Genomic DNA, 13,288 nt, shown 5'->3' on the forward strand with positions numbered 1-13,288 from the left:
ATCTAATTATTAGCAGTGATTACTCATGCATTAAGAATATGCAGATAAAAAATCACTAGGTGGCAGTGATCACAGCATACTGATGTGAGAGTTCCTCAGAAATGTAACTACCATCAGGTGTAAAGGGAATGGTTTTTGCTTTCATAGTGGTGACCACAGCGGTTTCAGAGTTTTTAAATTCTATATAGTGGGACCAACTGATGATATTATCAACAGCCAATTCTAAATGGGAAGCAAATTCGAAGAATTAATCTTGGAAGATACTAGGCTTTTCATACCAACTAAGGAACACTGTTGAAGGTTTAGGCCTAAATGGATGTCAGCTGAATTACTGAGACATGTCGCTGAGAAGAAAAATGCATGGGATATATATATAAATTATCAAGAGACAGAGATTTCTATGTTAGATTTAAAATAGTTGGTAATCAAGTGACAAAAGAGGTTAGGCAAGCAAAGGCAGATTACGAGAAATCTTTTGTAAAGAGAAACAGTAAAGACTTCTTTACTTATGTAAACTTTAGAAGGAAGGGGATGCATCACATTGGTCCACTTGATATCAATGGTTCGATTATTGATTATTCTGCTCAGGTAGCTGACAAACTCAATGAGTATATTGCATCTGCATCTACACATGAGGAGTTATTCAGGATGGGGAATGCCAGAAGTTTATCAAACTCTGGCAGGGAGATAAATAATTTTTTTGTGAAGTGGTGGAGAATTTGCTAAAATTAAACATAAGGAAGGCATCTGGGGTGGATGGGATCTATCCAGTTATTTTAAAAGAGGCAGCAAAGGAAGTAAGCAGGCCCTTAGCCATGATTATGAGGGCATTGTTGGACATGGGAGGTCCCCACAGACTGGATATGTGCAAATGTTTCTCCAATTCACAAAGGTGGATCGAAAGGTGACACGACTAATTACTGACCTGTTAGTTTAACTTCTATTCCTTGGAAAATAATGGAGTCACTGGTTAAAGAAGCACTGCAGGATCATCTTGACAGGACTGAGTTATAGTTCAGACACAGCATGGGTTTGTGACGGACAAGTCTTGTCTGAACAATTTGATTGGATACTATGATGTGGTCACAAAGGAACTGGAAGCAAAAAATAATAATTTTTATATCATATACTTGGATTTCAGGAAACTTTTGATACTATAACACATGGAAGAATGCTGTAAAAATTGGAACAGTATGGCATTAAGGCAAGTTGCTGTGGATAAAGGGATGGTTGAGTGGGAGACAGCAGAGTGTATAATCAATGTACACTACTCTTCGTGGACCAATGTTATTAGTGATGCCCCCGAGGGGCCGTGTGTTACACCCATTTTTGTTTTCTGTATTTATCAATGATATATTATCTATTATTTATTATTATTATCATTAGTCATATGGTTCAAGGAAGCCTGAGGCTTTTGTTTCAACAGCCAAAAAAAAACATTCCTGAGTTACCCTGAGAGAGAGAGAGAGAGAGAGAGAGAGAGAGAGAGAGAGAGAGAGAGAGGGGGGGGGGTATTAGGGAATCACCAAGGAAGAGAAGAATGATGATATCCAGGTCAGGACCCTGGGTTTGCCAAGCCCATACTCACCAGATGTGAGCCCCTGAAGGTATATCAAGCTTAAAGTCCAAATTTACAGATGATATGAAGGTTGGTGTTAATGACAGTAACAACGGTATGCTACTGCAATAAAGTTCTGGAAACTTTGGGCAGATGCGCTGAGAGGTGCAAATCCAGTTTAACATTGCACAAATGCAAAGTGCTGCATACATGTGGCAGTAGTAGTCCCAGAGTAACATGCCAACTGTGCAGTACAATATAAACAGGATAATGGAGAATGAAATAGTCCTGGGTGTAATTGTGCAGTCAGATAAGAACTTTTCTCAACAATGCAAATAGGCTGCAAGAGCTCATGAGGTCTTTTCAATGATATATAGCAATTTTGCTAACAGGGTCAAGGAGGTGATTATCTCCTTGTATAAGACAATTGGTCAGGTCAAACCTTAAGTACTGTAAAAAGGTTTGGAGGCCTCATTTTAGGAAAGATGCTGGAATGAGTACAGAGGAGAGCAACAAGATTAGTGAGTGGAACAAAGGGTTTCTGTTACCAAGAAAGGCTTAAGTTCCGCAAAATTTGCACAGCCAGGAGACTAGGCACCTGCAAGGTCATGTGATTGAGGTGTGTAAGGCACTGCATGGTTTGAGCAAGCGCAATGCTGATGGGATTCTTCTTCTTCTTCTTCTTGCTAGGATTTTGAACCTGAGCATTCATAAATTCCAATTGAGGAAAGACAATTGTAGAATAGAAATTTGCCTTTAGCCAGCAGATGGTGATTGCTGGAACAAACTTCCAAAGTGGAAGTTCACAGATTAAATTCAAGGCTGAACTACACTAACCGTTGGAGTAAATGAACGGGTGAAACCCTAAGAATAGTACGGTACAGTCAGTATATTACTCTGGGGGTTACTGCTACCTATATGCAGTACTTTGCATTTGTTAATGTTAAACTTCAGTTGTTACCTCTTAGCCCACTGCTCAACTTTTCTAGATCCTCTTGCAGTAGTATACTGTCATTACAATCATTAACAACACTGCCAGCCTCCGTGTATCATCTGCAAACTTGGACATTAAGCCTGATATACCTTCATCAATATCATTGATAAATACAAAAAACAATGGGCCCAACACTGAACCCTGAAGGATTCCACTAATAACATTATTCCATAAAGAGCAGTGTCCACTGATTAGCATTAGCATTAGTAGAGGCATATGATGCAAGAAAGCAAGCTTATGCAGCATCAGCCAAAAAAAAAGAAAAAAACACTTCCACTTCACCCCTCCTTTCGTTTGAAATACCTGTCCAGCTGAGTCTTAAATTTATTTAGGCTATCAACTTCCACAACAAGGGATGGAAGTCTGTTCCACCAACCAACCACCCGCTGGCTAAAGGCAAATTTCCGCATATCAATCCTACATCTGTCTTTCCTCAATTTGAATTTATGCCCTCTCAGGTGATTATTCTGAGCTAGAGGAAGAGTCCCATCAGCATTGAGCATGCTCAAACCATTCACGGCTTTATACACCTCTATCAGATCACCTCACCAGTGCCTAGTCTCCACACACTGTAATTTGCAAAACTTAAGCCTTTCTTCGTAAGAGCAACCCTTTGTTCCAGTCACTAATCTTGTTGCCCTTCTCTATACTCATTCCAGCAGCTCTACATCCTTCTTGAAATGAGGCCTCCAGACCTGTATACAGTACTCTAGGTGTTGTCTGACCATTGCCTTATAAAAGGGGATAATCACCTCCTTATCCCTGCTAGAAAAATTCCTGTATATCATTGACAAGACACCATAAGCTACTCTTGCAGCCTGTCTGCACTGCTCAGTGAACTTCCTATCTGCCTGCACAATTACCCCCAGGTCCCTTTCATTCTCTACCACTGTCAGTGTAGTACCACAGAGTCGATACGTTGCTCTGGGGTTGCTGTTTCCCATATGTAGTACTTTAGATTTGTCAATGTTAAACTTCATTTGCCACCTCTCAGTCCATCTGCTCAACCTTTCCAGATTCTGTTGCAGCAGCATAGCGTCAGTAGTGTCCTTAACAACCCTGCCAACCTCTGTATCATCTGCAAACTTGGACATTAAGCTTGATATTCCATCATCAATATTATTTATAAATACAGAAAACAATAATGGACCCAACACTTAACCCTGAGGGACTCCACTAATAACATTAGTCCACGATGAACAGTGTCCATCGATTACAACTCTCTGTCTTCTCCCCCTCAACCACCCCCTTTATCCATACCAGCAATTTGCCTCCAATACCACACTGCTCCAATTTATGCAGCAGTCTTCCATTTGCAACAGTATCAAAAGCCTTTCTAAGATCCAAGTATATAATATCAAAGTTATTTCCTGCATCCAATTCTTTTGTGACTGCATCATAGTATCCAATCAAATTGGTCAGTCAAGACTTCCCCTTAACAAAACCATGCTGTGTCTGAGCTATAACTGAAGTCTTGTCTAGATGATCCTGCAGTGCTTCTTTAACCAGTACCTCCATTAATTTTCCTGGAACAGAAGTTAAACTCACAGTCTATAATTACTTGTGTCAGCCTTTGATCCTCCTTTGTCAAATGGGGTCACATTTGCACATCTCTGTGGGTACCTCCCCTGAGTCCAAGGAAGCTCTCATAATTATGACTAAGGGTTTGCTTACTTCCTTTTCTGCCTCCTTTAATATAACTGGATAGATCCCATCCATCCCAGGTGCCTTTCTTGTGTTTATCTTCAACAATTTCTCCTCCACTTTACTCTCAGTTATTACAAGATTCTCTAGCTTACTGCTAGAGTTGAATGTACCTCTGGCATTCCCCTCGCTGAATAACTCCTCATGTGTGAATGTCAATGCAAAATATTCATTTAGTTTGTTAGCTACCTGAGCAGGATCATCAACAGTTGACCCATCAACATCAAGTGGACCAATCTGATTCATCCCCTTCCTTCTAGAGTTTACATAAGTAAAGAACTCATTGCTGTTTTTCTTTGCATCCCTTGCCAAAGATTTCTCGTAATCTGCCTTCGCCTGCCTAACCTCCTTTGTAACTTGGTTACAGATCAACTTGTACCTATCACAGGCTTCTGTGTCACATGTTAATTTGTATGTATCCCGTGCATTTTTCTTCTCTGCCATATCTTGAATTTGATTTCTTGAATTTGAGTAAACCTGCAAACTTTCTATAAATACAAAAACAAAATCAATAAACTAATCAATAAATGTTCAACAACACTTACTTCAGCTAGACACCTAAGATTTTTTGTAAGTTCTGAAGGTTTATCATCACATTCTCCTTCCACTTGACCCCAGTATGCACCAGTTGTAATATTTCGAAGACACCGTCGTATTACAGGCTGCCCATTCTCTTAATAAAAACAAATAAATTACAGGGATGTGATAGTATTTTATTTTACAGGCTGTAAAAATCTTTTAAGAAGAAATTCAACTAATATTTTACTTTTATTCTGGACAACAGGTGCAACAGGTTACTATGGACCTGCTACCTAGAAAGAGAACCAAATGAGTAATTGATAAAGTGAGGAAACAATTAATGATATTCAGCTGAATCTTCATGAAGGATGATGTTACTCAAAACAAATAAAAAAGATGAATATGAACTTTTTATTATAACATATGAAGAACTCTTATTTGCTCTTCTGAGCAACCAAAAGTTTACATTTTTGTTTTAGCATTAGCATTAGTAGAGGCATTTGATGCAAGAAAACAAGCTTATGCAGCATCAGCCAAAAAAAAAAAAAAACCCACTTCCACTTCACCCTCTGTTCGTTCAAAATACCTGTCCAGCTGAGCCTTAAACTTATTTAGGCTATCAACTTCCACGACAAGGGATGGAAGTCGGTTCCACCAACCAACCACCCGCTGGCTAAAGGCAAATTTCCGCACGTCTATCCTACATCTGTCTTTCCTCAATTTGAATTTATGCTATCTCAGGTGATTATTCTGAGCAAGAGGAAGAATCCCATCAGCATTGAGCATGCTCAAACCATTCAAGGGTTTATACACCTCTATCAGATCACCTCGCTGGTGCCTAGTCTCCAGACACTGTGATTTGCAAAACTTAAGCCTTTCTTCGTAAGAGCACCCCTTTGTTCCAGTCACTAATCTTGTTGCCCTTCTCTATACTCGTTCCAGCAGCTCTACATCCTTCTTGAAATGAGGCCTCCAGACCTGTATACAGTACACTAGGTGTGGCTTGACCATTGCCTTATACAAGGGAATAATCACCTCCTTATCCCTGCTAGAAAAATTCCTATATATCATTGACAATACACCATGAGCTACTCTTGCAACCCGTCTGCACTGCTCAGAGAACTTCATATCTGCCTGCACAACCACCCCCAGATCCCTTTCATTCTCTACCACTGTTAGTGTAGTACCACAGAGTTGATACATTGCTCTGGGGTTGCTGTTTCCCATGTGTAGTACTTTACATTTGTCAAGTACATTTAACAAGTACAGGTCACTGTTGAAAAAAAGCCGTGAAATAGGATTGAATTTGAAAGTGTCTGCAATTCTGCCCAGACACGATAGGAGGGAGTATATGATGAGAGCCTTGTCGATTAATTCGGCCCTGGAAAGATTGTGCAAGGCTCAAGGGGTAGAATTTCTTTCAGCCTGGACTGTACTTGTTAACAGGAGAGATTGCTTCTACAGGGATCGGATACACTTAAATAGAAAGGGTGCAAGAATATTTGCTGATGCTATCGAGGCAGTGTTAGGTGGGTCGGAAAACTGCTGGCTTGGGAGGAGACAAAGACGAATAGATAAACAGTAGCCACAGGCAGAGGTGAAAGAGATTCTTGCACTGTTTCTATTGGAATGAGCAGAAGTCTGAAAAACAAGATGCAGGATATTTCAGAGACTGCTGGGAGTCACTGCGATACAAGTTAACACATGGGTTGTGTCAGAGTAGCTAAGAATAGAAATAGGTGCATGTATACTTGCGTGTACACCAATGCTAGGTGTTTAGTAAATAAACTTGATGAATTTGAGGTATTGCTCAAAACATCAAAGGCAGATATTGTTGGGATATCAGAGACGTGGTATCACACAGATATAACGAATGCAGAACTGGAATTTGGGGAGTACAACATCTATAGAAAGGATAGACTGGATAGGAAGGGAGGAGGGGTTATGCTATTAGTTAAGAAATACATAAAATCCAAGGAAGTGAAGCCAGTGGACATCGCTGGACAGTGCAGTGTCGAGTCAGTTTGGTGTGACATAAGCATTGGGAGATCAAAATTGAGAGTAGGAGTGTGGTATAGGCCTAATGATTCTGATGTGTACAATAAGAAACTGTACAGGGAAATAGAGTGGGCCAGTAAATCAGAGAGTCTTATAATGGGAGATTTTAATTTCCCAGATATTGACTGGAATTTGGGGGCTGGTCGCTCACACACTAGCAAGGCTTTTGTGGATTTATTGGATGACTGTTTTCTACATCAGCATGTTCGGGAGGCAACTAGAGGGAGGAATACTCTTGATTTGATTATCAGCAGTGATTCTTCATGCATTAAGAATCTGCAGATAAATGAACCACTAGGTGGCAGTGATCACAGTGTGCTGAAGTGGGATTTACTCAAAGAGGTAACTACCATAAGGGGTAAAGGGAAGGGTTATTGCTTTCGCTGCCTCCTTTAATATAACTGGATAGATCCCATCCACCCCAGGTGCCTTTCTTGTATTTATCTTCAACAATTTCTCCTCCACTTTACTCTCAGTTATTACAAGATTCTCTAGCTTACTGCCAGAGTTGAATACACCTCTGGCATTCCCCTCCCTGAATAACTCCTCATGTGTGAATGTCGATGCAAATATTCATTCAGTTTGTTAGCTACCTGAGCAGGATCATCAACAGTTCACCCATCGATATCAAGTGGACTAATCTGATTCATCCCCTTCCTTCTAGAGTTTACATAAGTAAAGAACTCTTTGCTGTTTTTCTTTGCATCCCTTGCCAAAGATTTCTCGTAATCTGCCTTCACCTGCCTAACCTCCTTTGTAACTTGGTTACAGATCAACTTGTATCTATCATAGGCTTCTGTGTCACATGTTAATTTGTATGTATCCCATTCATTTTTCTTCTTTGTCATATGTCTCATTAGTTCATCTGACATCCACTTAGACCTAAACCTTGAACAATATTTCTTAGTTGGTATGTAAAGCCTAGTAGCTTCCAAGATAAGTTCTTTGAATGCTACCCATTTTGAATTTGCTGTTGGTAACATCACCAGTTGGTCCCACTATATAGAATTTATATACTGTCTCAGTCCATCGTAGTCGCCTTTACGAAAGCAATAACCCTTCCCTTTACCCCTAATGGTAGTTACCTCTTTGAGTAAATCCCACTTCAGCACACTGTGATCACTGCCACCTAGTGGTACATTTACCTGCAGATTCTTAATGCATGAAGAATCACTGCTGATAATCAAATCAAGAGTATTACTCCCTCTGGTTGCCTCCCGAACATGCTGATGTAGAAAACAATCATCCAATAAATCCACAAAAGCCTTGCTAGTGTGTGAGTGACCAGCCCCCAAATTCCAGTCAATATCTGGGAAATTAAAATTCCCCATTATAAGACTCTTTGATTTACTGGCCCACTCTATTTCCCTGTACAGTTTCTTATTATAGTCATCAGAGTCATTAAGCCCTATAGCACACTCCTACTCTCAATTTTGATCTCCCAATGTCTGCCAGGGGCAAAAGTTGATGACGTTGTAGAGCGGATATCATCTTTTAAGGGCACAAAAGGTGATATAGTTGTACACGTTGGCACTAATGACATTAAGAGTAGGAGACCGGCGGAATTACTTGACAAGTACAGGTCACTGATGAAAAAAAGCCGTGAATTAGGGTTGAAATTGAAAGTGTCTGCAATTCTGCCCAGACACGATAGGAGGGAGTATATGATGAGAGCCCTGTCAATCAATTTGGCCCTGGAAAGATTGTGCAGGGCTCAAGGGGTAGAATTTTTTTTCAGCCTGGTCTGTACTTGTTAACAGGAGAGACTGCTTCTACAGGGATGGGATACACTTAAATAGAAAGGGTGCAAGAATGTTTGCTGATGCTATCGAGGCAGTGTTAGTTGGGTCAGAAAACTGCTAGATTGGGGGGATACAAGGACTAATTAGATTAACAGTAGCCACTGGCAGAGGTGAAAGTGATTCTTGCACTGCTTCTATTGGAATGAGCCGCAGCCTGGAAAATAAGATGCAGGATATTTCAGAGACTGCTGGGAATCATTGGGGTACAAGTAAACACATGGGTTGTGTTAGGGTAGCTAAGAAAAAGAACAGGTGCATGTATACTTGTGTGTACACCAATGCTAGGAGTTTAGTAAATAAATTTGATGAATTTGAGGTATTGCTCAAAACATCAAAGGCAGATATTGTGGGGATTTCAGAGACGTGGTATCACACAGATATAAGAAATGCAGAACTGGAATTTGGGGAGTACAATGTCTACAGAAAGGATAGACAGGATAGGAAGGGAGGAGGGGTTATGCTGTTAGTTAAAAAACACATAAAATCCAAGGAAGTGAAGCCAGTCGACATCGCTGGACAGTGCAGTGTCGAGTCAGTTTGGTGTGACATAAGCATTGGGAGATCAAAATTGAGAGTAGGAGTGTGCTATAGGCCTAATGACTCTGATGAGTATAATAAGAAACTGTTCGGAGAAATAGAGTGGGCCAGTAAATCAGAGAGTCTTATAATGGGGGATTTTAATTTCCCAGATATTGACTGGAATTTGGGGGCTGGTCACTCACACAGTAGCAAGGCTTTTGTGGATTTATTGGATGATTGTTTTCTACATCAGCATGTTCGGGAGGCAACTAGAGGGAGTAATACTCTTGATTTGATTATCAGTAGTGATTCTTCATGCATTAAGAATCTGCAGATAAATGAACCACTTGGTGGCAGTGATCACAGTGTGCTGAAGTGGGAGTTACTCAAAGAGGTAACTACCATTAGGGGTAAAGGGAAGGGGTATTGCTTTCGTAAAGGCGACTACAATGGACTGAGACAGTATTTAAATTCTATACAGTGGGATCAACTGATGATATTGCCAACAGCAAATTCAAAATGGGAAGCATTCAAAGAACTTATCGTGGAAGCTACTAGGCTTTACATACCAACTAAGAAATATTGTTCAAGGTTTAGGCCTAAATGGTTGTCAGATGAACTAATGAGGCATATGGCAGAGAAGAAAAATGCATGGGATACATACAAATTAACACGTGACACGGACGCCTATGACAGATACAAGTTGATCTGTAACCAAGTTACAAAGGAGGTTAGGCAGGCGAAGGCAGATTACGAGAGATCCTTGGCAAGGGATGCGAAGAAAAACAGCAAAGAGTTCTTTACTTATGTAAACTCTAGAAGGAAGGGGATGAATCAGATTGGTCCACTTGAGATCGATGGGTCAACTGTTGATGACCCTGCTCGGGTAGCTAACAAACTAAATGAATATTTTGCATCGACATTCACACATGAGGAGTTATTCAGCGAGGGGAATGCCGGAGGTGTATTCAACTCTAGCAGTAAGCTAGAGAATCTTGTAATAACTGAGAGCAAAGTGGAGGAGAAATTGTTGAAGATAAACACAAGAAAGGCACCTGGGGTGGATGGGATCTATCCAGTTATATTAAAGGAGGCAGCAAAGGAGGTAAGCAAACCCTTAGCCATAATTATGAGAGCTTCCTTGGACTCAGGGGAGGTACCCATTGACTGGAGATGTGCAAATGTGACCCCAATTCACAAAGGGGGATCAAAGGCTGACACAAGTAATTATAGACCTGTGAGTTTAACTTCTGTTCCCGGAAAATTAATGGAGGCACTGGTGAAAGAAGCACTGCAGGATCATCTAGACAAGACTTCAGTTATAGCTAGGACACAGCATGGTTTTGTTAAGGGGAAGTCTTGCCTGACCAATTTGATTGGATACTATGATGCAGTCACAAAAGAACTGGATGCAGGGAATAACTTTGATATTATATACTTGGATCTTAGAAAGGCTTTTGATACTGTTGCACATGGAAGACTGCTGCACAAATTGGAGCAGTGTGGCATTGGAGGCAAGTTGCTGCTATGGATAAAGGGGTGGTTGAGGGGGAGAAGACAGAGAGTGGTAATCAATGGACACTGCTCATCCTGGACTAATGTTATTAGTGGAGTCCCTCAGGGTTCAGTATTGGGGCCTTTATTGTTTTCTGTATTTATAAATGATATTGATGATGGTATATCAGGCTTAATGTCCAAGTTTGCAGACGATACGAAGGTTGGCAGGGTTGTCAAGGACACTACTGACACTATGCTGCTGCAACAGGATTTGGAAAGGTTGAGCAGATGGGCTGAGAGGTGGCAAATGAAGTTTAACATTGACAAATGTAAAGTACTACATATGGGAAACAGCAACCCCAGAGCAACGTATCAACTCTGTGGTACTACACTGACAGTGGTAGAGAATGAAAGGGACCTGGGGGTGGTGGTGCAGGCAGATATGAAGTTCTCTGAGCAGTGCAGACGAGCTGCAAGAGTAGCTCATGGTGTATTGTCAATGATATATAGGAATTTTTCTAGCAGGGATAAGGAGGTGATTATTCCCTTGTATAAGGCAATGGTCAGGCCACACCTAGAGTACTGTATACAGGCCTGGAGGCCTCATTTCAGGAAGGATGTAGAGCTGCTGGAACGAGTACAGAGAAGGGCAACTAGATTGGTGAATGGGACAAAGGGGTTCTCTTACGAAGAAAGGCTTAAGTTTTGCAAATTACAGTGTCTGGAAACTAGGCACCAGCGGGGGTGATCTGATAGAGGTGTATAAAGCCTTGAATGGTTTGAGCATGCTCAATGCTGATGGGATTCTTCCTCTAGCTCAGAAAAATCACCTGAGAGGGCATAAATTCAAATTGAGGAAAGACAGATGTAGGATAGATGTGCGGAAATTTGCCTTTAGCCAGCGGGTGGTTGGTGGGTGGAACAGACTTCCATCCCTTGTCGTGGAAGTTGATAGCCTAAATAAGTTTAAGGCTCAGCTGGACAGGTATTTCGAATGAACAGAGGGGTGAAGTGGAAGTGGTTATTTTTATTTATTTATGTTACTTTTTTTTTTTTTTTTTTTTTTTTGGCTGATGCTGCATAAGCTTGCTTTCTTGCATCAAATGCCTCTACTAATGCTAATGCTAATGCTTATGTCACACCAAACTGACTCGACACTGCACTGTCCAGCAATGTCGACTGGCTTCACTTCCTTGGATTTTATGCGTTTCTTAACTAATAGCATAACCCCTCCTCCCTTCCTATCCTGTCTATCCTTTCTGTAGACATTATACTCCCCAAATTCCAGTTCCGCATTTCTTATATCTGTGTGATACCATGTCTCTGAAATCCCCACAATATCTGCCTTTGATGTTTTGAGTAATACCTCAAATTCATCAAATTTATTTACTAAATTTTTTGTTAAAGTCTATAAGTTTCTTTGTAATAATAATGCAGGAACTGGATATAGGTTTGTATGTGTTGCTGGAGTTAAGTTCAGTTCTCAAAGTGTCTGCATAAAATGTTTTGCAAATAAAGGCATAGTTATTTGATGTTTTATCTACTGGTGTAATGATGATGTGTATCGTACCTATACATAAATATACTGGAATGCTGCCATCTTGGTCACTTGGTCAGTTTCAGTCTTACAACGTAATGGTAAGTCCCTTTCTTCTTACATTCCAATATCATTACTTTAGTTTTTTCAATACTTCTTACTTGCTTCTGTAAGTTCATCCATGATCTGTATGCCCTACATAATATAATTACATTTATTGGCACAATTTATTAGACCTTATTCTTGCCGCAAAATTTTCAAATTTCGTTCTCAACACGTGTCTACAGCACACATGTACCATAGCGTGTCGGAAACAGAAGCAAGAACATTGCTGTCTTTCTCATAATATCGGTGGATGGCCTCTGATGAAGACACTGAAATTGTGAAAAACACTGCAATGCAATCTTATTTTGGTCACCTTTTCATTTCTTATTTTTATTTTTAATTTCTTGCCAACTATCTGTCTCTCTCTTTTTCATATCTTACCTGGTCGCCTCATCCTACCATATATCGCTACATTCCTTATCCATTTAATTGAATTCACTTCTGGTGTATACCGTAGATTCAATAGGTTTAAACAAAAATCTTCTTCTTCATGCTTTCTACATACGATATATATATATATACACACATTATGGCTGTAGGGTACGTTTTACGATTGCAGTGTCCCTGATCCATAATCAAAGTTATCTTCCTTTTCGTACTGTTACACTCCACCCTCCATGATTACTTAGCTTCTTAATACTATTATTCTTTTATTATTATCCTAAGCATTGTCTAGACTGTGCTCATGTCACCTGGAACTGCTTATATATTCTTCTCTATAAATTCTTCAATATTTTCATGATTCCACTACCACATTTGAAATTACGGTCTACACTTTACATACTTCATCTTTGTTATTTGTTTTTCGATATATTTTTGTATTTTATATAAATGGAGCCACAAGACAATGAATACATACTACATGAGCAGAGTAGTCTAAATCAGTGTTTCTCAAAGGGTGTGCCGCAAAATTTTCCAAGCAAAATCTTAAAAAAAAACTAGCATCATTTTTATTTTAACATCATTGTCTGAATATACGTACAATACCATTAATA

At 40.0% G+C, this 13,288-nt stretch overlaps 1 protein-coding gene across 1 annotated transcript in view; it reads right to left on the bottom strand.

The window, feature by feature from the left end:
* The window catches only part of LOC150088193 (uncharacterized), a 295,820-nt gene that overhangs the window by 84,636 nt on the left and 197,896 nt on the right, over positions 1 to 13,288 (bottom strand). Inside the window, exon 7 of the mRNA XM_090370066.1 lies at positions 4,802 to 4,929. Coding sequence (XP_090226192.1) covers positions 4,802 to 4,929 — 128 coding nt within the window. The remainder of the gene's footprint in view (positions 1 to 4,801; positions 4,930 to 13,288) is intronic.

The sequence above is a fragment of the Mastigoproctus giganteus genome, chromosome 3 (assembly GCF_048544385.1).
Source record: "Mastigoproctus giganteus isolate SK-2022 chromosome 3, ASM4854438v1, whole genome shotgun sequence".
Taxonomy (NCBI): domain Eukaryota; kingdom Metazoa; phylum Arthropoda; class Arachnida; order Uropygi; family Thelyphonidae; genus Mastigoproctus; species Mastigoproctus giganteus.